The sequence below is a fragment of the Perca flavescens genome, chromosome 2 (assembly GCF_004354835.1).
Source record: "Perca flavescens isolate YP-PL-M2 chromosome 2, PFLA_1.0, whole genome shotgun sequence".
NCBI classification, from domain to species: Eukaryota; Metazoa; Chordata; class Actinopteri; order Perciformes; family Percidae; genus Perca; species Perca flavescens.
Genome location: NC_041332.1, coordinates 582,025 through 606,530, shown reverse-complemented (window position 1 = coordinate 606,530; position 24,506 = coordinate 582,025). Strand labels below are relative to the sequence as shown.

At 46.1% G+C, this 24,506-nt stretch overlaps 2 protein-coding genes across 3 annotated transcripts in view; one reads left to right on the top strand and one right to left on the bottom strand.

Annotated features, from left to right (window-relative positions):
- Nucleotides 1–1,093: 1,093 nt before the first annotated feature.
- On the bottom strand, nt 1,094–3,992 carry LOC114569231 (receptor-interacting serine/threonine-protein kinase 2-like). Its single transcript, XM_028599034.1, has 5 exons — nt 3,854–3,992; nt 3,612–3,777; nt 3,153–3,308; nt 1,498–1,646; nt 1,094–1,151 (listed from the first exon to the last, which is right to left on the bottom strand). Exons 1-5 carry the CDS (start codon nt 3,988–3,990, stop codon nt 1,094–1,096), a joined length of 666 nt encoding a protein of 221 aa, XP_028454835.1. The 5' UTR covers nt 3,991–3,992.
- A 5,699-nt stretch (nt 3,993–9,691) lies between these two features.
- LOC114566584 (calpain-2 catalytic subunit) overlaps nt 9,692–24,506 on the top strand; it is a 30,259-nt gene continuing 15,444 nt past the window's right edge. Inside the window, exons 1-13 of one of the 2 annotated variants that reach the window (XR_003694073.1) lie at nt 9,692–10,102; nt 10,929–10,998; nt 11,441–11,562; nt 12,026–12,159; nt 13,673–13,841; nt 15,619–15,702; nt 16,601–16,686; nt 20,435–20,509; nt 20,681–20,841; nt 22,208–22,377; nt 23,320–23,331; nt 23,436–23,647; nt 23,827–23,863. Coding sequence is in view for 1 of the 2 variants with exons in the window: in XM_028595155.1 (XP_028450956.1) it covers nt 9,866–10,102; nt 10,929–10,998; nt 11,441–11,562; nt 12,026–12,159; nt 13,673–13,841; nt 15,619–15,702; nt 16,601–16,686; nt 20,435–20,509; nt 20,681–20,841; nt 22,208–22,377; nt 23,320–23,331; nt 23,436–23,647; nt 23,827–23,863 (1,569 nt within the window). In the remaining variant the exon portion in view is untranslated. The remainder of the gene's footprint in view (nt 10,103–10,928; nt 10,999–11,440; nt 11,563–12,025; nt 12,160–13,672; nt 13,842–15,618; nt 15,703–16,600; nt 16,687–20,434; nt 20,510–20,680; nt 20,842–22,207; nt 22,378–23,319; nt 23,332–23,435; nt 23,648–23,826; nt 23,864–24,506) is intronic. The other variant, XM_028595155.1, reaches the window with a different exon arrangement.

The following is a 24,506-nucleotide window of genomic DNA, read 5'->3' as shown; positions in this document are numbered from 1 at the left end:
GCCAGGGAGAGAGAGAGAATGTATCACTACAGCCAATCAGCAGTCTGCTCAAAGCCATGGTCTTTTTCACAAATAGGTTGCACGTAAAGGGGGAAAAAGTAGCTTCCACTTAAGGAGCCCTATGTCTTGTCTTTGTGTCTTTGCTAGTTTAAGACCGACGCACTTGTCAATTTCCCGTCCAGCGCCCGCGACTAGGATTAGTGTGTTTGACGGGGAGGGGTCATCACGATGGTGGCTCTCCATCGTGATGTCGGCCAGCCATCACGATGGATCCATCGGCACAACCCCAATAAGTGTACTTGTTACCAGAGTACCCTTCGATAGTTGAACCTTGGGTTGAAGAGGAACAATGCAGTTTCCATCCTGGTCGTAGAACAACGGACCAGATCTTTACTGTCGCAAGGATCCTGGAGGGAGCCTGGGAGTATGCCCATCCAGTCTACATGTGTTTGGTGGATCTGGAGATGGCGTATGATCGGGTCCCCCGGAAGATACTGTGGGACGTGCTGCGGGAGTATAGGGTGAGGGCTATCCAATCCTACCCACACCTATGGTCATGAAGGCTGGGTCATGACCGAAAGAACGAGATTCAGGGTTCAAGCGGCCAAAATGAGTTTCCTCAGGAGGGTGGCTGGCGTCTCCCTTAGAGATAGGGTGAGAAGCTCAGTCATCCTTTAGGGGCTTGGGCTCAGAGCAGAGCCACTGCTCCTTTGCATCAAAAGGAGCCAGTTGGGGTGTTTTGGGCATCGGGTAAGGATGCCCCCTGGGCGCCTCACTAGGGAGGTGTTCTAGGAACGTCCAGCTGGGAGGAGTTCTCGGGGAAGACCCAGGACTAGGTGGAGGGATTATATCTCCAACCTGGCCTGGGAACACCTCGGGATGCCCCAGTCGGAGCTGCTTAATGTGGCTCGGGAAATGGAAGTTTGTGGTCCCCTGCTGGAGCGACCCCCGCGACCCGATGACCCCGGATAAGCGGACGAAGATGCATGGATGGATGGATTCATGGATGGATGGATGGATTTTTACAACAGCACCCGCAAAATCTGGCATATGGGGCCACGAAATCCTGGAGGGACTGCTAAAGACACAGCAGTCACTTACATTCATATGGTTGTTTCCCTGTGACAATGGACCATAGGAGTATCCCATAACTAAAAGACAGACAAAGAGAGTTTCATGTCAGGATTATTATCCATATCATAACAATCACACCCTGGTTGATTGCTGGCTAGGGTTTGTTGTCATCTGTAAATTAATGCTTATGAGAGAATGAGGATATTCAATGACAATAAGGACATCTGTGCATGAAGTCATATTAGTATCCCTCCTACCTGAAAATAATTCCCTCTCCTGTTAAAGGACTAAGCAACTGATATTTTGACTTCCTGTTAATACTGAACATGTGTTAGCACAGCAGTTGGAGTCATCCCGTCTCCAGTTATTATTATATGATAAATAAAACACTTTTATTCTAGTGCTGGTTAGATGCTCTTGTACCTGTAGATATCAAAGGCTCTGGTAGGTTTGTACAATGTGCTTTTTAAAGCCTCTGGTGGCATGTAATTAATCGTCCCTCCTAGTGGTTCATCGTCCTTGGAAACCTGTGTGACGCTGCAGGAAATCCGGGCAAGGCCAAAATCTGTAAGCTGCAGAGAGAATTAGCAAAGAGAGGAAGGAGTTAGATGAGGTTCTTTATTTGGTAACACTTTAGTTGAAGGGGTGTGCAGAAGACTGACATGAAACCAGTTATGCACATGAAAGAGTCTTTATGAATGTTCATGACTGTTGTAATTAGAGTCATTTGGTAAATTATGACACTTTTAATGCTAAGTTAGCATTGTTTGAAATGTTTGTGTTATGACAACTTGACATTAACCTAAACAACATAACGTGTCATAAATATGTCATAGCAGGCCTCATTATCAAACTGTTTAGCTTTATGTGTTAACATTACATTAACTGTCATTAAAGCTTTAGTGCGTATCTTTTTGATATTAATGAACGTCAGTTACATTCAAGACATTGCCACATGAGTTGCTAGAAAGCTAATTAAGACTATCAGCTCCACAAAGCTCTTTCGGTGGGTTGGTTTTTACTTTGGCCGTCATGAGACGGTTAGGGTTAGACAAAGAGCTTGACAAACGGTTAGTGCAGGTGACCTGGGAATGTCTGGAGGAGGCCCCTGATGGAGAGATCTTTAACTCACACCTCCGGCGGACCTTTCTGGCTTCCCTGTGAAGGTTCGGGGCATTGAACCTAAGTGGGCAATGTTCAAAGCTTCCATCGATTGAAGCTGCGGTGGGGAGCTTTGGTCTCAAGGTCCTAGGATTCTCAGATTGAAGAGAAACAATTCAGATTCCGTCATTGTTTGGGCCAGCTCTTCACTCTTGCAAGGATCCTGGAGGGAGATACTGTGGGAGGTGCTGCAGGAGTATAGGGTGAGGGCTATACAATCCCAACGCATCAATTACGGAAACTTGGTCGGTTCATTTGGCGGTTGTTACTAACGCAAATAATCTGCTTTAGCGTCAGGACTCTTGGCATCACTTTTTGACGCTCTGAGTGATGACCGATTTGGCGTTAAATGTAAGTAAAAATGTACATTGAAGTGACACACGGGACAAGAACAGGACATGAACCCTGGTCTTCTAGGTGAAAGTCCTGTATTGTTTGATCCCCCCAACCTGCCTCCTTACAAGGCTTTTTGGTCTTTAATACTATTCATTACCATTGTAGCTCTTCATACTATTATCGTAGAGTGTTGCGGTCGAGCTGCTGCTCTGCCTGCTGAGTCCCATACAGACGCTTAAGGGTGATTTTGGCGTCGCTCTCTGACCATGAGAACCACTGAACAAGCGTCCCTATCGTACAAGTTAGGAATGAGAACGGGATGTTCTGGAACCAAAATCATGAATCATAGCGCGTCATAATGTACAATGTTAAGGCCTGGAGTTTGGCTCTTGAAAAACAGTGAAACTATTTACTACCATATATTATCAAGTTACAACTTGAAAGGGAAACCCATGTCTGTATCTTTTGGTTTTACAATATGTGTTTTTAAGGATCCATTTAGTCTCCAGAAAGGGTGCAACCTATTGTAACAGTATAAAGTAAACATGAGGTCTGGACTCCCCTCAAAGCCTGGGACTCACCTTGGCATTGAGAGAGTTATCCAGCAGCACGTTTTGAGGCTTCAGGTCCTGGTGGAGAACGGGACGGGGCAGACTGTGGAGGAAGTTTATACCCAGAGCCACTTGGTGAGCCAGTCTGAAGACCAGCGGCCAGGGTGGAGTTTCCCTCAATGCTTCCTGTAAGATTGTTTCTAGAGTTACAGATCCACAAATAGTGGAGATAGTGAGCTACACATATAGCCTACACTACCATTCAAAGGTTTGGAATATGCTGTTATATTAATGTTGTTCTTTTTTCTTTAATAATGACTATTTGAACATAAAACGGTATAACTCAGACAACAAATGTATTATATATTATTTATTTATTCTATGCTTTTTTTAATTTTAATCAAGACATTTACTTGTAGCATGAGTATATTTTACAGAGTATTGCAACTCTAAGTAAAATATATGAGCAGTTGTTCCACCTCTGGTTACCTGTAGGGAGGCCAATGACCCTCTCTCCATGAGCTCCATGACCACACCAAGCTGTATTGACCTGCCAGAGGGTGTTTGACCCTTGAAGATCCCTCGGATGGCCATAACATACAGGCTTTTGGCTTGACGCGTCATCTTGATCTCACGCAGCAAAGACTTCTCAGTCCTGTGTGTGTTGGTTTGCATAATGAGTAACTCAAACAACTTTATGTAATTATAAACAGGAAACTCTTTGTAAGCACTTACCCTCTTCCTGAAGAAGTTTAATGGCCACGTCAACGCCCCACTGATGATGCCTGGCTTTGTAGATTTGTCCAAAACCCCCAGAGCCAATCACCTTCCAGTCCCCCAGGCTGGAGTCTTCAACAAACTGTTTCATAGTTCACTGGAGGAACAAATTATTGGTATAATCAAACCCTGAGTCCAGTTTAGACTAGGGATGCACCAATACTGATGCCAGTATCGAGTATCGGTACGATGCCGTGTCCATGTACTCGTACTTGTAGTCATAAAATTATTCCGATATTACCACACCCGATACCACCTCATAGCAATGTGGCAATAACCTATCTGTCAAGGTAAGTATAGGCGACGGAAAAGGAGCAATGCCAGCCATTTGGAGATTTTTGGCTGTAAAAAAATAACTAGGCTCTTGCCCAATGCATGATTGGACTTGACGACCAGCCATTTTCGGTCGTTAATAATACTGCGTTTCCACATCTTCTCAGTGTACTGGAGCCGAGAGATTCCAAGCCGTCACAGAAACCGTGTTTCCAAAGCTGCTTTATGAAAAAGCACAGTTGCCCGTAAACTTCATCACTGATATTTGGAGTAACCCTAGCCCAATGTCTCTCAACAGCTTAACGGGCATGAACATGAAGAAAGCCATATTTCAATCTGCTCTGTCTGCATGCTGAAGTTTCTACACAGCGCTGTTTTAACAACCATAGTGCTTTTTTTTCAAAAACATCTCGGTGTGTAGTCTAAGGCTGTGTCTCATTTCTCTGTCTTACCCCTTCCTCTTACCCCTACCCCTTAGTTTTGCATGTTCACTTGAGACTAAGGCCTGTCCCAATATTCCTCCTCCCTTTTCCCCACCAGAGGAGATGGGATAATCACTGCTGTTTGTTACACCTGTGATGAGTGTTTAAATGTTTCTTGTGATCTAACCAGTGTCAAAAACTGATAAGGAGTTATACAGAGTTTTTTTTAATTAATTTAGTTATAAGGATGACGCACATTAATAAACGTTTCTGTAAATGTGTCAGCAGCTAATTTTCAACTGTAGTCCTTTGGTGAGATGTTGTAAAAGGCAGAGCAACAGGAAACCGCGAGATATTATACAGGTTACCATTTACAGACAGAAGACAAGACGCTGACAGCACCAGCAACAACTAAACTAACTAAAGTTAGTTATTATTATTATCACTTCCAATTCAAGCTGCTTTCAATGTTAAGAATGTTTCTGTAAAAATAGTAGTAGCAGTGCAGGGCGTAGCTAGTAGTAGTAGTAGTAGCAGTGCAGGTTGTAGCTAATAGTAATAGCGTAGATAGAATAGGGTGACCAGATTTCTGGGAGCTAAAACCGGGACACTTTGCGCATGACCGTAGTGTTTGTGCATGCGCACACACTTTTTAACGTGAACATGTGCCAGCCCAGGTCAGACACAGACAGTAAATTCATTATTTTGATCATAGCCTCCTCATCTAATAATTAGTGTTTTTTTTCCGTTAAAATTAACAAAATTGCAGCAACATCCTTTTTCAGTTCAGTGTGAGATTTATGTTGAGACTTTTCTAAAAAATATTTTTTGAAGTGTTATTTATTCCAATAACACCAAAAGAACTAAAATGATTTATTGAAAATTTTGAGCATTAAACACTTCATTTCCTGCATTCTGGTGAATTTGTATGCACCTATTTCTACCTTTTTCTGAATCAATCTATGCTGCAAATATCTTTAGGTAAAGAGAAACATAGATTACAATCCAAATATAAAAACATAATGGAATATATTGAAGTAAGGCATTCTGTATTGCTTCCAACTATTTATTGTCCTTTGGATCAACTTTTCTAATTATATCTGAGTCAGCACACATGTAGCCTAGAGGCAACATTTACTCTTCCCTCCTGTTTGGCGTCTTTTGTTGTTAATGTATTAATAAACCCCTGGACAGTAATATTATAGATGTGTTTGAGCAATGTCCAAAACTTTGTGCACATTCAAAATAGAGTATATCTGTGTTCTCTGTGATTTGGAGGAGTCGTGATATTTTGAGAAAAATAAAGTTATAATAGGCTATATAGGCTACAAGAATAAAGTCACTATATTTCAGAAAATAATCTACCTGCACCATACTGTAGTCTGCTGTGCATTACGTAATTGCTCTGCTGATATGGTAGATCTTAGACCATCTGACAGACACAGAGCCCCATTTGGGTGTCTGAATGAGACAAAGAGTTTAGCCAGAGAAGTGGCTATACGCTGCTCTACATCGGAGGTGGAAACCCGAAACTACTGCAAAAATACACGGAGCACAAACGCAACACATCTACCGTAGCATGTCCACAGCAGAGCGCATCCATAAACCTGAAGCTGCCCTGCATTTTACAGAGAGAGTGGACACTAAGAGATGCACAGGTCTATGGAGGACACTAAGAGACGCACTGGTCTATGGAGGACACTAAGAGATGCACAGGTCTGCTTCAGAGCTCCGTGTGGTTGAGTCTGAACCATATACTGGAAACATCATGTCACAGGAACTTAAAACAAAATCATTAGTATTGCGCTCCTGAACTTTGTGTTGATGGCATCAATGTATTAGACTAATTTGGCTATGATGTAGCTAGTAGTAATAGTAGTAGCAGTGTAGGATGTAGCTAGTAGTAATAGTAGTAGCAGTGCAGGGAGTAGTTAGGGGAGCGTGTCTATGTTCCGCAGGTCCTATGTTCCCCTCTTTGTATGAGAAAGGGTCCTATGTTCCCCAGTCTGTTACTTTTTCCACCATTACTGCCTAATTCCATGGCAAATTGGCCTATTTGCTGTTGACGTGCATATGCAAATAGGCCAAGACGAGGAAAGATTAGGTCAGGGGTGGCAAACCTGCAGGTCTCGAGCTGCATGCGGCTCTTTGGCTGCTCTGTTAATTATGTCACTTTATCTAACCCTATCAAAACGGGGAATTATGTTCCCGGGGAAAATAGGGATGACCCTAAGTAATAGTAGTAGCAGTGCAGGGTGTAGCTAGTAGTTATAATACTAGCAGTGCAGGGCGTAGCTAGTAGTAATTGTAGTAGCGGTGCAGGGAGTAGCTAGTAGTAATTGTAGTAGCGGTGCAGGGAGTAGCTAGCAGTAATTGTAGTAGCGGTGCAGGGAGTAGCTAGTAGTAATAGTAGTAGCGGTGCAGGGAGTAGCTAGTAATAATAGTAGTAGCGGTGCAGGGAGTAGCTAGCAGTAATTGTAGTAGCGGTGCAGGGAGTAGCTAGTAGTAATAGTAGTAGCGGTGCAGGGAGTAGCTAGCAGTAATTGTAGTAGCGGTGCAGGGAGTAGCTTGTAGTAATAGTAGTAGCGGTGCAGGGAGTAGCTAGTAGTAATTGTAGTAGCGGTGCAGGGAGTAGCTAGTAGTAATAGTAGTAGCGGTGCAGGGAGTAGCTAGTAATAATAGTAGTAGCGGTGCAGGGAGTAGCTAGTAGTAATTCTAGTAGCGGCGCAGGGCGTAGCTAGTAGTAATTGTAGTAGCGGTGCAGGGAGTAGCTAGTAGTAATAGTAGTAGCGGTGCAGGGAGTAGCTAGTAGTAATAGAAGTAGCGGTGCAGGGAGTAGCTTGTAGTAATAGTAGTAGCGGTGCAGGGAGTAGCTAGTAGTAATAGTAGTAGCGGTGCAGGGAGTAGCTAGTAGTAATTGTAGTAGCGGTGCAGGGAGTAGCTAGTAGTAATTGTAGTAGCGGTGCAGGGAGTAGCTAGTAGTAATAGTAGTAGCGGTGCAGGGAGTAGCTTGTAGTAATAGTAGTAGCGGTGCAGGGAGTAGCTAGTAGTAATTGTAGTAGCAGTGCAGGAGTAGCTAGTAGTAATGTAGTAGCCGGTGCAGGGGAGTAGCTAGTAGTAATTGTAGTAGCGGTGCAGGGAGTAGCTAGTAGTAACAGTAGTAGCGGTGCAGGGAGTAGCTAGCAGTAATTTTAGTAGCGGTGCAGGGAGTAGCTAGCAGTAATTTTAGTAGCGGTGCAGGGAGTAGCCTGTAGTAATAGTAGTAGCAGTGCAGGGCGTAGCTAGAAGTTATAGTAGTAGTAGTGCAGGGAGTAGCTAGAAGTAATAGTAGTAGTAGTATTAAAAGCAGTAAAAAAAAAAAACATTCAGATTTTTTTTATTAATACATATACTATTTTTCAAAAATATGTAAACTTTTTAGCGTTGCAGAGCTCTGTAGCGGCTAAACACATCTACTACCTGCTGCTGATTCGACCGAGCTGTGACGGAGCTCTGTAGTTTTCATAAGATACGTTTTGGTGTGCATACATTTTCATACAGTATCATACGACTCCCCAGAGAGGAGAGACTGTGTACACACTGCAACCTGCAGGAGGTGGAGACCGAGGGACACTTTCTAACCTCCTGCCAACTGTAGCAGGACATCAGGGACACTTTTTACCCACAGATCACTGCCTCCACAGAGACTGAGACAGCCTGGATAACAGGCAGGGGGAAACTCCCATATCTGCTGGGAGAGAAAACACTGTGTACAAATACAGCAGCAAGATTTCTCAGCTGCTGGGACTGCAAAAGGGCCTCCAATGGGAAACCCACCTGTGACCACACACACACACACACACACACACACACACACACACACACACACACACACACACACACACACACACACACCTATGTCTTTACATTTTTATTTGAATATTATTCTGTTTTGTCTGATTCTTAGGCAACACTGTTATTGAAACTTCCATGCCAACAAATGAATAGAACAGACAGGCAGGCAGACAGATGGGTGGGTGGAGTGACTAAGCTCTGAAGAATGAAGCTGTTTGTAGCATCAGTCTCTCAGCGACAGAAACTCCATTCCTGCTTCATGTTGACACATTTAATACAAACAGGACCGGAAGTCTGACCTGCACTCTCCACAATAAAAGCTCCCTTTGTCTTGGTGGAAAAACAAACTCATGATAGAGGTGTTGAAATTAATCAAATAATTGATGCATGGAATCGTGGACATGGATGATGCTGCAATCGATTATTTATGTTTACAATTTAATGTAGGCCCAACATTTCTGTTTACATATTCTGGTATGTTTTGCACATTCAGGAAGGGCCATGTGCTCAGTGCTGTAGTTTTATGTATCCAATTTATTTAGTATTTAGTAATGTTTTGTTTTTGAAGCTTGAAAAGCTTAAATATCCTATATGGCTTTAATAGAAACATGAATTTGATGCATCAAGATATCAAATCGAAAGATCAGTAAAGATTCACAACTCTACTCATGGAGTCTAAAATGTAAAAACTGAACTGAATCATCTGAAAACTGGAAGTGACCCTGACCTTATATAAACACTGCGAATGTTAAACATAGAGCAGTGGAAGAATATTCAGATTATTTACTTTGGTGAAGGTAGAAATACTCCATCCAAGGAGTCCTGCAGGGACACATTACTGTATTTAAAATATACTGTATTTAAAGTATACTGAAGTTTGATCAGGAACATAGAGTGGTGATTGTTGGAACAGTGGAAAGTCCTGATTATTTACATGGAGTCTGGTGGAGATATGCTGGCTCTATACACGCTAAAAGTCCTGATTATTTACATGGAGTCTGGTGGAGATATGCTGGCTCTATACACGCTAAAAGTCCTGATTATTTACATGGAGTCTGGTGGAGATATGCTGGCTCTATACACGCTAAATCCTGATTATTTACATGGAGTCTGGTGCAGTTTGTTGATGGTGATTTCGGGGCTGTTTCATGTTAAACTAAAAGGATCTTACTCTTTAACTAAACTGACATCTTTAAAAAGTGAAGGGTTTAATTTGAAGGTAGTCACCGGAAGTCTTACTTGTCACTCTTTTTAGCTTGACTCTGTGACTGAAATCCCAACAGAGTGAACACTCCCTTTCTGGCACATCACACACCTACAGTCCCGTGCAGCCCCACCTCTTTTCCTGCAGACTCTCCCAAAACTTTCCAGAAACCAGACTCACTCCAGGCTCTCCGCTCCAGACTCTTTGCTCCATACTCCGGACCCAGCTGCAGCATGTCGGGTATCGCCGCCACCCTGCAGCGCCGCCGGGAGAAGGATCAGGGCGTCGGCTCGTGCAGCCAGGCGGTGAAGTACCTGAACCAGGACTACGAGGCTCTGCGGCGGTGGTGCCTCGAGTCCGGGAGCCTCTTTAAGGACGATGCGTTCCCGGCGGAGACTTCTTCTCTGGGCTTCAAAGAGCTGGGCGCGGGCTCCTACAAGATCCGCGGGGTTTCCTGGGAGAGACCGACGGTCGGTGGGACTATTAAAAACACTCATTATTTTAATGCACTTTGGTACAGAGCAACAACAGACGATACGTAGGAAAGATGCGATTTAAAGATGACCGCAACTTGTTGACGTTTGTTCAGACTTCTGTTCTGTTCTTTGCACATAAAATCCACCAAATTGTTGGAATAATTCACTTTATTGAGTTTAATAATCCTAAATCTAACTCGCCCCAATGAATGGCTGATAATATTTTAGTAACAAAAACACTTTATCTCTCTATGACTTTTCCAAATGCTTCTGCGTGGCAATGTTCTTACGCATTACGCACGCACACATCCGTGCATGTGTTATGTACGGTTGATGAGGCCCCAGGATTTTGGGAATGAGTGGGGAGGAATTAAAAAGCAGGATTCTCTGAATGGAGTTTGGTTTGAGATTTGTTTAGTTGAGAAGAAGAAGCAGCTCAGCGTGTTCTGCTGCAGGTGTGAAGAATATAGATGAAATGGTAGATTATATATTGTAGATTAGAGGATATTTATCTGATCTGTATCTCAGTCTGTTTGCTGCTAACACCCAGCGATGAAGAAAGGAGGATTCAGTGTCCTGTCCCAGAGGAGAGAAGAAACTAGAAAATATTCACATTTAACAAGCTGACATCACACAAGTTTCAGTTTTATCATACTGGTATATGGATTATCAGAATAGTTGGAAATTAAGTTAATAGTTGAAGACTAATCCCTTCATCTTTGCAGTTCTATGTAAATTAATGAATGTATTTTTCAGAAACCCCAGATGGCGAGGGTGCAGCTGAAGGTGTAACCGGATCTCTGTTGTGTTTCCTGTGCAGGAGTTGACCTCTGACCCCCAGTTCATCGTCTCCGGAGCCTCCAGGACCGACATCTGCCAGGGAGCTCTGGGTGAGAACACGACATGAAGTCTCAGACTGAATCTTTAAACCAACATGTCCCACCTGCCGAACCCACCAGACTCCATTCAGCAGAAACATTAACCCATTAACAGCGAGGAGCTGGCGGCTGACTCCCGGTGTTGACATGACGACCGTAACTAAGGGAAACACCCGAGACGACAGGCCGGCCAATCACTGCTCAAGATCAGAGCAGACTGCTCACTGGTCGAGCCCAGACTGGGGGGCGGGGTTCATTTCCATCTACAGCTGCTATATGAGATATTTTATAACAGAATGCCTAAAACCTAAACATCATTTCTGAAAAACATGATAGATGCACAGGAAAAACATCATCCAGTTTATATCTAACCGTTGTCTTTCTGTCTGCCTGCCTGTCTGTCTGTCTGTCTGTCTGCCTGTCTGCCTGCCTGCCTGTCTATCTGCTTCTCCAGGTGACTGCTGGCTGCTCGCCGCCATCGCCTCTCTGACCCTGAACCAGGAGGTTCTGGCTCGAGTCGTCCCTCATGGACAGAGCTTCAGAAAAGGAGAGTACGCCGGCATCTTCCACTTCCAGGTACACAGACAGACAGACAGACAGGCAGGCAGACAGAGAGACAGACAGACAGCGAGACAGTCAGACAGACGAAAGTGCCTGTTCGAGTTAGATTTAAGAACTGAAAACAGGAGATCAGCAGAATTAGAATCAGATAATCCTGAAAAAAGAAAATTAACCTCATGTCTGCCTGTCTGCCTGTCTGTCTGTCTGTCTGTCTGTCTGTCTGTCTGCTTGCCTGTCTGTCTGTCTCTCTGCCTGTCTGTCTGTCTGCCTGTCTGTCTGCTTGTCTCTCTGTCTGTCTGCTTGCCTGTCTGTCTCTCTACCTGTCTCTCTGTCTGTCTGCTTGTCTCTCTGCCTGCCTGTCTCTCTGTCTGTCTGCCTGTCTGTCTGTCTCTCTGTCTGCCTGTCTGTCTGTCTGTCTGTCTGCCTGTCTGTCTGTCTGTCTCTCTGTCTGCCTGTCTGTCTGCCTGTCTGTCTGTAGTTCTGGCAGTTTGGGGAGTGGGTGGACGTGGTGATTGATGACCGTCTGCCAGTTAAAGATGGAGAGTTGCTGTTCGTCCACTCGGCCGAGGGGAGGGAGTTCTGGAGCGCTCTGCTGGAGAAAGCCTACGCCAAGTAAGACCAGCCAGGGATTCAAACCCACAACCTCCTGTTCACTACCCCTAACCCTTAGGCCAAGTAAGACCAGCCAGGGATTCAAACCCACAACCTCCTGTTCACTGACCCTAACCCTTAGGCCAAGTAAGACCAGCCAGGGATTCAAACCCACAACCTTCTGTTCACTGACTCTAACCCTTAGGCCAAGTAAGACCAGCCAGGGATTCAAACCCACAACCTCCTGTTCACTACCCCTAACCCTTAGGCCAAGTAAGACCAGCCAGGGATTCAAACACACAACCTCCTGTTCACTACCCCTAACCCTTAGGCCAAGTAAGACCAGCCAGGGATTCAAACACACAACCTTCTGATCACTACCCCTAACCCTTAGGCCAAGTAAGACCAGCCAGGGATTCAACCCCACAACCTTCTGTTCACTACCCTAACCCTTAGGCCAAGTAAGACCAGCCAGGGATTCAACCCCACAACCTTATGATCACTACCCCTAACCCTTAGGCCAAGTAAGACCAGCCAGGGATTCAACCCCACAACTTTCTGTTCACTACCCTAACCCTTAGGCCAAGTACGACCAGCCAGGGATTCAACCCCACAACCTTCTGTTCACTACCCTAACCCTTAGGCCAAGTAAGACCAGCCAGGGATTCAACCCCACAACCTTCTGTTCACTACCCTAACCCTTAGGCCAAGTAAGACCAGCCAGGGATTCAACCCCACAACCTTCTGATCACTACCCCTAACCCTTAGGCCAAGTAAGACCAGCCAGGGATTCAACCCCACAACCTTCTGTTCACTACCCTAACCCTTAGGCCAAGTAAGACCAGCCAGGGATTCAACCCCACAAACTTCTGTTCACTACCCTAACCCTTAGGCCAAGTAAGACCAGCCAGGGATTCAACCCCACAACCTTCTGTTCACTACCCCTAACCCTTAGGCCAAGTAAGACCAGCCAGGGATTCAACCCCACAACCTTCTGATCACTAACCCAAGAGTAGAGCTGCAAATATTAATCCATTAATCTATTACTGATTTATTTATTACTTTTAGCTAAGTGTGTCGACTGTTTAGTTATCATTTTAAGCTTTATATTTCAACCATTTTATTCTCAAGATATTCAAATTTTTTTCTAAAATACTACAACCTTTTGTGATAGGCAGCAGAACTTGTTTTGAACTTTTCTTCAGTATCAAAGTACTATATGTAGTACATGTCCCTGTAACAGGATCTGTACTACAACCAGTAACCTGATCAACTGATCAGTGGAGGCGTTGAGGTGATAAGAGACGCTGGTCAGCTGTGTTCAGGGTTGGGTTTCAGCACGTCGCTGAATTCTTTACATTTGGTTCTCCAGCAGGATGAGTCTCACACATACACACACGCAATCACACACACCCACACGCAATCACACACACACACACACACACACACACACACACACACACACCCATGCATACACACACAAGCAGACACACACACTTACAGGTAGAGAGTTATCTCTGTGATGTGTGTGCAGGTTGAATGGTTGTTACGAGGCTCTGTCTGGAGGATCCACCACTGAGGGCTTCGAGGATTTCACCGGAGGAATCGCCGAGGTCCACGAGCTGAAACAACCCGATGCTCAGCTGTTCCACATCATCCAGAAAGCTCAGAGCCGCGGATCACTGATGGGCTGCTCCATAGACGTGAGCTCTGATACAACACAGGGGAAACACTGGGGTTCATCAGGGGAAACACTGGGGTAAAACAGGGTAAACACTGGGGTACAACAGGGGTACACAGAGGGGAAACACTGGGGTACAACAGGGGGTACACACAGAGGGAAACACAGGGGTACAACGGGGAAATACTGGGGTAAAACAGGGTAAACACTGGGGTACAACAGGGGAAATACTGGGGTAAAACAGGGTAAACACTGGGGTACAACAGGGGTACACAGAGGGGAAACACTGGGGTACAACAGGGGAAACACTGGGGTAAAACAGGGTAAACACTGGGGTTCATCAGGGGAAACACTGGGGTAAAACAGGGTAAACACTGGGGTACAACAGGGGTACACAGAGGGGAAACACTGGGGTACAACAGGGGTACACAGAGGGGAAACACAGGGGTACAACAGGGGAAATACTGGGGTAAAACAGGGTAAACACTGGGGTACAACAGGGGAAATACTGGGGTAAAACAGGGTAAACACTGGGGTACAACAGGGGTACACAGAGGGGAAACACCGGGGTACAACAGGGGAAACACTGGGGTAAAACAGGGTAAACACTGGGGTACACAGAGGGGAAATACTGGGGTAAAACAGGGTAAACACTGGGGTACAACAGGGGTACACACAGGGGAAACACTGGGGTACAACAGGGGAAACACTGGGGTAAAACAGGGGAAACACTGGGGTAAAACAGGGTAAACACTGGGGTACACAGAGGGGAAACACTGGGGTACAACAGGGGTACACGGGAAACACTGGGGTACAACAGGGGTACACAGAGGGGAAACACTGGGGTACAACGGGTACACAGAGGGGAAACACTGGGGTACAACGGGTACACAGAGGGGAAACACTGGGGTACAACAGGGGTACACAGAGGGGAAACACAGGGGTACAACAGGGGAAATACTGGGGTAAAACAGGGTAAACACTGGGGTACAACAGGGGAAATACTGGGGTAAAACAGGGTAAACACTGGGGTACAACAGGGGTACACACAGGGGAAACACTGGGGTACAACAGGGGAAACACTGGGGTAAAACAGGGTAAACACTGGGGTACACAGAGGGGAAACACTGGGGTACAACAGGGGTACACGGGAAACACTGGGGTACAACAGGGGTACACAGAGGGGAAACACTGGGGTACAACGGGTACACAGAGGGTAAACACTGGGGTACAACAGGGGTACACAGAGGGGAAACACTGGGGTACAACAGGGGTACACAGAGGGGAAACACGAGTACAACAGGGGTACACAGAGGGTAAACACTGGGGTACAACAGGGGTACACAGGGGAAACACTTGGGTACAACAGGGGTACACAGAGGGGAAACACTGGGGTACAACAGGGGTACACAGGGGAAACACTGGGGTACAACATTTGATTTTATTAGGATCCCCATTAGCTGATGCAAAACATCAGCTACTCTTCCTGGGGTCCACAAACAGGGGTACACAGAGGGGTAATACTGGGGTACATCCAGGGAAACAGTGGGAAAACACTGTGTAAATCAGGGGTACAAGGAGCCAACGGGGGAGGGGGTAAAACAGGGAACCCAATGGGGTAACCAGGAGTACAACAGGTAAATAAACATACAGTTTTCTAACAGAATTACCTGGTTTAGCTGTGATGAGTTTTTAAAATTTTTTTTTTGAAGTTTCTGTTTAAATTGAAGTATGGATGGATGGATGGATGGATGAGGAGGTTCAACGTTTGTATTAAAGTTAATTGAAATGTTTTTCAGATCACGAGCTCGTCTGAGTCGGAGGCTGTCACTTCTCAGAAGCTGGTGAAAGGCCATGCCTACTCTGTGACCGGCACAGCTCAGGTGAGAGAGCCCCCTGCACTCACCTGTCTGTCCTAACACCTGGAACAGGATCTCAGATAAATGGGAACACCTGACCATTAGTATAGAAATCTTGACCACCCTAGTGGCAGCAAATGTAATCTGCAGCCAGGGTCATCCAGCAACTCTCCGTTGGCTTGCGAGCTGGAAAAAACAAATTCTGGTCAGGCCAATCACATCGTGTATAGAGTCAGTGGGCGGGGCTTAACATAAGGACGGCAGAGTTGTGAGTTGCGACGGTTCCGCGTAGCCGGGAGGGCGTGAGACGGGAGGTCTCCAGGCTGCAGCCATACCCGACTCCGTGACTCTGGAAGACTTGGAGTTAAGCACTGAAGTCATTCTGAAAAAAGGAAAATGTGTCCGGAGTTTTGATGACCAGATACGGCAAAAGTTTAATCTGTCAACTAGCGTTGCTCTGGTTGGTTGGAGCGCTATCCTATAGCGTGCAGAGGGAGTTTGAAAGACAACCGTTGATCCCGCCCCTCTGATTGAGCCCTGCCAATGGTGAGTTCCCAGACCCAACATCTGGATGGGTCAGACTACCTCATCACAGCATTAAACCACATTTCCCATGAGTCAGTGAAGCTGCATTCAGACCAAACAAAGGGTGTGCAAGCCGCAGCCTAAACGCACTACCCCCCCCCATTCAACATGATTGGAAAGACCTGCGTTCTGACGGCTGACGCAGGCTGTGTCAATGTGGCATTAAACCACATTTCCCATGAGTCTTAGCCCTTAGTACTGGAATGTTATTTGTCATTTGCTGAAAGTCGTTTGTGTTTAAAAGCTGCAGGAACAGCTCGGAGGGGCGGGACTTCAGTCAGGTGATGGGGCTGCTGGCCGGCCAGTCAGGTGTAACTCTGCGTGTGATTGGCTGCAGGTGGAGCACCAGGGAGAAACAAAGAAGCTGATCCGGATCAGGAACCCCTGGGGACAGGTGGAGTGGACCGGAGCCTGGAGCGACAAGTAGGTAACCCTGAAGAGGGTTTTTTTTTTTGACTTATTGTCACTTTATTGTCATTCTCATTCATTTTTCTGAAGTTTTTGACACTTTTTTCGACGTTCTGCAGGGGGTGGGGAGAGGGAGGTGAGACATTATACTTCCTATGTACATCCACCAAAGCCTTCTGGGAACTGTAGTTCTAAAACATAGAGCATGCTTATCCCCAATCAGAAGTAAGCAGATATTGTTGATTTATGTGCATATATTAGCTCTGTGTTGGACATCTTGTTAAATATGACATATAACATGCCATCATGAAGAGCATTTGAGAAGCCTGAAACCATTGCCGCTGACGCAGAGTTGAAAAGTCCTTGTAGCTAGCATCTCTGGCTACGCGGCTAAAAACAACCGCCACCGCCGGGCACCACCACTATGTTGAGTTACTCCATCAACCAGCTGATGAATCTCAACAGTTTCTTCACTCCACCGTGCACTGCAGTGATTAAACAACTAGGACTTATCCGCCGTCCACGCTACATCCATAGAAGTTCCCGCAGAAAGTTTGTCTGCTCACAGACAAGTCTTACCATCCCGGCTCTCTGGTCAGCAACGCGAACTGTCGCTCCACGCATACGTCATCAGAGTGCTGTCTCCTACCGGATAAGTAGTTTGGACGTCTCCATGGCAACACCTCTCAGTGAGCTAAATGGGAAACGTGGAGTGGACTCCAGCCTGCTACGGCCAGTGCAAAGATTTGTTGCATCATCAAGTAGCAAAATTGAACTCTTAAATGCACAGTCTATTACAAACAAATCCTGTCTCATTCATGACCATATCCTGGATAAATGTCTGGATTATATGTGCATTACAGAGACCTGGCACCAACCAAATACCTTTTCTTCTTTAAATGAGAGCTGTCCCCAAGGATATAGCTACCTACAGAAAGCTCGCAGCACAGGGCGTGGTGGCGGCCTGTCAGTCATCCATCGCAGCGATCTGGAGTTATCTCTGCAACCATTACCTGAACTGTCTTCATTTGAATGCCTTGCATTTAAATGTAAGTCCCCTTCCCCTGTGCTGTTCCTCCTCATCTACCGACCACCAAAACCAAACCCATCATTTATCACTGAGATGTCAAATCTTCTTACAACTTTCTGCACATCCTCCGCCGATGTTATAATTTTAGGTGATATGAATATCCATGTTGACACCCCCTCCTGCCGTTTTGCAGTTGAATTTCTTCAACTACTGGACTGTTTTAACTTAAAACAACTTGTTGATGTCCCCACACACACCAAGGGGCATACATTGGACCTGGTCATTACAAACTCTGCCCCTCTCACCAACCTGCAGGTGTATGACCTAGGTGTGTCTGATCACAAAGCCATTTCTATGGATTTGCCATCCCCATGCAGCCTCTCCAAGCCTAAGCGAAATATCTGTTTCAGAAACCTAAAAAACATAAACCCAGAACTCTTGGCAGCAGATTTTCAGCATCTTTCCACACAATTTTCATCAGCCGACGAAGAGTGGACTACTACAACAGTCATCTGAGCAGCCTCCTGGACCTCCATGCCCCTGTTAAAACAAGAACAGTCACCTTCACCCGCTCAGCACCCTGGTTCACAGACGGGCTTCGTAAGATGAAGGCAGCAGGACGGGTCCTTGAGCGGCGCTTCAGAGCCTCTGGCCTCACTGTCCACAAACAAATTTACCGGGAGCAACAACAAAAATATGCACAGGTCACAGTTTTACTCTGATGCAATCAGAAACAGCCCAGGAAATTGCAAGCAGCTTTTCTCCACTATAAACCACCTTCTCAAACCAAAATCCTCCCCACTTACTACCACTACAGAACAGCAGTGCAATAAATTCTTGGATTTCTTCACATCAAAAATTGCACATATTCGCTCTGCCCTTTCTGGTCCTCCCACCCAAACTGTTCCCCTAACATATACCGTCTCCAAACCCCTAAACTGCTTTCCTGAGGTTTCATCAGAAGAGGTGCAAAACATCATCAGGAAGATGAAATCCTCCACCTGTCCCCTGGACCCTCTCCCAACCTCCCTGGTAAAAACCCATATCACTGTCCTAAGTCCCCTGATCACCGCTGCTATCAACCATTCCCTCCAAACTGGCCACACCCCCCCTGTCTTTAAAAAAAAAAGCCATTATCAGACCACTGCTCAAAAAATCCACTCTTGATCCGGAAGTCCTATCCAACTATAGGCCCATCTCCAATCTCCCTTTCATATCAAAAGTACTTGAGAACGCAGTTGCCACCCACCTTCAGGATCACCTCAAACATAATAACCTCTTTGAAAAATTCCACGCAGGCTTCCGCACTGCCCACAGCACAGAGACTGCCCTCGTCAGAGTCACAAACGACCTCCTCATATCATCTGATGCTGACGCTCCCTCTCTCCTCATACTCCGGGACCTTTCTGCTGCATTTGATACTGTTGACCATGGCATTCTTTTAAACCGGCTACACCTCACCACAGGACTAAATGACACTGCCCTCAGCTGGTTCAAATCATAACTCACAAACCGGACAGAATACATCTCCCTGGGCCACTCCAAATCAAATCCACACACAGTTACTTGCGGTGTCCCCCAGGGGTCAGTCCTTGGCCCCATCCTCTTCATTCTCTACCTCACCCCCCTTGGCCAAATCATCAACAGTCACAAAATTTCATTCCACTGCTATGCCGATGACACACAGCTCTATGTAAATGCCACAACTGAAACCCCACAGTCACAGTCATCCCCATCAAATCTCACCACCTGTCTGGAGGAGATAAAGGTATGGATGGAGCACAACTTCCTTCAACTCAACAGCTCCAAAACCGAAGCCATCCTGGTTGGCACTCCTCACCAGACCAAATCATCATCCATAACCAGCATCACCTTTTCTGGCTCCAACATCCCCCTCTCATCAACAGTCACAAATCTTGGTGTAAAAATGGACTCCCAACTTACTTTTGAAGCCCATATAAATCACCTATGCAAGACCTCCTTCTACCACCTCCGTAACATCTCCAAACTTCGCCCCATTGTCTCCCTCTCAGATGCCGAAAAGCTGGTTCATGCCTTTGTCTCCTCCAGACTGGACTACTGTAACGCACTGCTCATTGGGATTCCTGGAAAGCGTCTGCAGAGGCTTCAGTACATACAAAACTCTGCAGCTAGGATCCTGATGAGAGTGCGGAAACATAAGCACATTACCCCCATTCTCCACTCACTCCACTGGCTTCCCGTCTCCACCAGGATTGAATACAAGGTTTCCCTCCTCACACATCAATGCGTCCATGGACACGCCCCTCCCTACCTCAAAGAACTTATCAACCCTCAAAACACAACACGCTCCCTCCGCTCCACTCACTCAAACCTCCTCCACATACCCAGAACCAGACTCAGGACTATGGGAGATAGGGCCTTCTGTGCTGCTGCCCCACGTCTGTGGAATGCCCTCCCTGACACCTTGAGGGCACCTCAATCCACTGACTGTTTTAAAAAAGGCCTTAAGAAATTTCTCTTTTTTAAAGCTTTTGGTCCCTTTTTAGATTTTTTATTTTTTATTCTTGTATTTTAAACTACTTATCTTTTTGGTTTTTTATAATTTTTATTTCTAACCTGTAGCACTTTCAGATCTCTGATGAAAAGAGCATTATAAATTAAATGTATTATTATTATTATTATTATTATTATTATTATTATTAAATAAAAGTGCTTCCCGCTCTTATTGTGAAACTGTTTCCTGTTTGACAGCTCGATGCAGTGGCGTCAGATCAGCTCCGAGGACCGCGAGCGTCTGAGTCATCGCTCTGAGGACGGAGAGTTCTGGTACAACTACACTTCCTGTCTCCAGATATTCTGCTTAATTAAAAGTACTTTTACAAGTACCTGCTCTTCAACAGTGGGGAAGATATACTTGAAAATGGCCCAGTTACCGTGAGCGATTGTAGTCCGTGAGGTTCTGTGTGGGTGAAGTCAACCCTCTGCTCTGCCTTGCAGGATGTCTTTCACCGACTTCCTGCGACATTACGACCGTCTGGAGATCTGCAACCTGACGCCCGACGCCCTGAGAGACGACGCCGTCTCCAAGTGGGCCTTGTCCAAGTTCGACGGGAGCTGGAGGCGCGGATCCACCGCCGGAGGCTGCAGGAACTACCCAGGTCAGACATCCTGCAGAGAGGCAGACAGGCAGGCAGACAGGCAGACAGACAGAGAGACAGGCAGACAGGCAGGCAGACAGGCAGACAGGCAGACAGAGAGACATGCACAGACACACAGAGAGGTAGGCAGACAGAGAGACAGGCAGACAGAGAGGTAGGTAGGTAGGCAGACAGGCAGGCAGGCAGGCAGGCAGGCAGGCAGGCAGACAGAGAGGTAGGTAGGCAGACAGGCAGGCAGGCAGGCAGGCAGACAGACAGAGAGACAGGCGGACAGAGAGGTAGGCAGACAGACACACAGAGAGGTAGGCAGACAGAGAGGTAGGCAGACAGACACACAGAGAGACAGGCAGACAGAGAGGTAGGCAGACAGACACACAGAGAGGTAGGCAGACAGAGAGGTAGGCAGACAGAGAGGTAGGCAGACAGAGAGGTAGGCAGACAGACACAGAGAGGTAGGCAGACAGAGAGGTAGGCAGACAGAGAGGTAGGCAGACAGACACACAGAGAGACAGGCAGACAGACACACAGAGAGACAGGCAGACAGAGAGACAGGCAGACAGACACACAGAGAGGTAGGCAGAGAGAGAGACAGGCAGACAGAGAGGTAGGCAGACAGACACACACACAGACAGACAGACAGAGGGTGATTGATGTCATTGACAGTGGTGAGAGCAAGTGTGTTCCTCACTTCCTATTGGCTGGCTGTGTCTGGAATCCTTCACTCGTTCATTCCTCCCTCCTTACTAGATCTGGGAGTTGTATGTCTGTCTGTCTGTCTGTCGAGGACTACTGTATATAGTGAGCTCTGCAGTACCATGAAAAAACACTTTCAGACACTTCACGGTTCTTTTCTCTCTGACAACAGTTACGTTATTGCTGTCGCCAGGGTATGGGGGGTTCCTACGCCCCCAATAATCAAAACTGGCCAAACCCTCCCGAAAACGCTATTATAATTTCCTTTACATGAATAAAGATATTTGCACTATAAATGTTTGCGGAAAAAAATCACCATGCAGAAACTGAAATGTTTGAAGCTTCAAAATTTAAATTTTGCTCCAAAAGTGGAGATCTCAACCCCCCCCCATTGTTGAACCCAAAGTTACGCCCTTGGCTGTTGCACAAATTAAACCTCATTCAACACCTCATTTGCATAAAGTTAAATCCAGGCTACTTTATGATAATGATTACACAATATTATAGCAAATCGTTTGAATATTATGAGAAAATCATTGGAATATTTTTCACATCAAGTGAGAATATTTTGACTCTCAGCCTCTGGACGACTCCTGAACTCCGACTCCAGTACATGTTCTCAGAAACGCGTTCCGTGAGAGAGAGTCTGACGTTTAGTTTCCGAACGCTGCAGACACCTTCTGGACCAACCCTCAGTTTGTGATCCGTCTGGAGGAGGAGGACGATGACCCGGCTGACGGCAAGGTCGGCTGCAGCTTCCTGGTCGGTCTGATCCAGAAGAACCGGCGCCGCGCCCGCAAGCTGGGGGAAGACATGCACACGGTGGGCTTCGCCATCTACCAGGTGAGACACGGGCACATGGTCAGGGTCACGGTCTACGGGGGGAGTAGTCTCTCATGTCCAGACCTTCCTCCACAGCGCTGTGAAGGAAGGTCTGGCTACTCCACACAGCATTCCTGGATGGGAGTAACACGTGCTCTGGTTTATTGGCATTTCTTTAAACCAATCACAATCATCATGGGGGCGGGGCTAAGATCCAGATGGAGCCACGGAGCCTCTGCTAAATAGTCTCAGGAAGGAACTTGTTTTGGTGGAACATGTCGACCTTCAGAAGTAGTTTTAGTCGTGGAACAGAAAACTCCGACTGGACAGATAGTCTAGCTAGCTGTTAGACAGACAGACAGACAGACAGACAGTCTAGCTAGCTGTCTGGATTAACCCTGCCAAGATCTGAGGAGCAGTTAACCATAGTCCTCACAAATCCACCGGAGGTTAGAACCCCGACACAGAGACCAAGGAAGGGGACGGACATCTGGTAGATCTTCCAGGCAGCCGGAGCAATCCCGGAAGTGGAACGTTGTGGTTGTAGACTACAGAGTGAGACCCATGCATAAGGTCGGGTTCACCGTCTACCAGCTGAGACAGCAACATGTCCTCTACTGTCCAGTCTGGGCTGTTGGAGTTTCTTCAGGTCATACAGTGTGGACCACATGATCGCTACGTCCAGGCATCCTACAGGATTTCAATGCCTTTTTTGTGTGATTGTTACGGCCCAAATGCCTTTAGTTGGTGGCAGCTTTGGTAAAAAAAAAATGTCATTCTATTCTCTGTTTTCCTGTTTAACAGACAAATTGAAACACAAGCTCCTTGGTGCTTTTTAAAAATGTTCTTGTCGATATTTTTCATCGTGTGTTTTCGTGGCTATTTCCTGAGTGAACTGAAAGAGGATCTCCTCGGCGGAGGTAAAGAGCTCTTTATTAACTCTGGTTCTTTCTTCTGTTGCAGGTTCCTGATGAGGTACGGAGATCTTCCTGCTGCTCACAGTTTGTTGCTCAACATTTCATTTTTTTTTTATCTGCTAGCCATTCAGTCTCCAGTCTCACCTCGTGTCTCTGTCTCAGTTGCGCGATCAGAGGAACGTCCACCTGAATAAGAACTACTTCCTGCGTCACGCCTCAGCCGCTCGCTCCGAGACCTTCATCAACCTGAGGGAGGTGTGCAGCCGCTTGTGTCTGCCGCCTGGAGAATACCTGATCGTCCCGTCTACCTTCGAACCGCACAAGAACGGAGACTTCTGCGTCCGCGTCTTCTCCGAGAAACAGGCCGACTTTCAGTAAGCCTGATTCCAGCTGCAGACCACGGGGGGGGGGTTCCAACCGATAAACCAGAAAATCTCACAGCCCAATGATAGCAGGCACCGTTTATAAAATCATCGTCATCTTTTAGCCCTTAAATGTACTTTTATAAAAACTGGATATAATGTTTTACAGCTGATTGTGTTTGTTCCTGCAGAGAGATGGACGACCCCGTCGAAAGCAGAGTGGAGACGGTCAGATTTCATTTATTAACATAATATATTTATGTATTTATTTTTTATATATATATATATATATATATATATAGTGAGGAAAATAAGTATTTGAACACCCTGCTAAGTTCTCCCACTTAGAAATCATGGAGGGGTCTGAAATTGTCATCGTAGGTGCATGTCCACTGTGAGAGACATAATCTAAAAAACAAAAATCCAGAAATCACAATGTATGATTTTTTAACTATTTATTTGTATGATACAGCTGCAAATAAGTATTTGAACACCTGAGAAAATCAATGTTAATATTTGGTACAGTAGCCTTTGTTTGCAAGTACAGAGGTCAAACGTTTCCTGTAGTTTTTCACCAGGTTTGCACACACTGCAGGAGGGATTTTGGCCCACTCCTCCACACAGATCTTCTCTAGATCAGTCAGGTTTCTGGGCTGTCGCTGAGAAACACGGAGTTTGAGCTCCCTCCAAAGATTCTCTATTGGGTTTAGGTCTGGAGACTGGCTAGGCCACGGCAGAACCTTGATATGCTTCTTACAGAGCCACTCCTTGGTTATCCTGGCTGTGTGCTTCGGCTCATTGTCATGTTGGAAGAACCAGCCTCGACCCATCTTCAATGCTCTAACTGAGGGAAGGAGATTGTTCCCCAAAA

Excerpts from the sequence above, each read along its gene's own strand:
- LOC114569231 (XM_028599034.1), bottom strand. The coding sequence starts at position 3,990 with ATGAAACAGTTTGTTGAAGACTCCAGCCTGGGGGACTGGAAGGTGATT. Across the intron at positions 3,778-3,853 it reads CTTCTTCAGGAAGAGGGTAA|GACTGAGAAGTCTTTGCTGC; the intron begins GTGCTTACAAAG and ends CAACACACACAG. Across the intron at positions 1,152-1,497 it reads AGAGCCTTTGATATCTACAG|TTATGGGATACTCCTATGGT; the intron begins GTACAAGAGCAT and ends TCTGTCTTTTAG.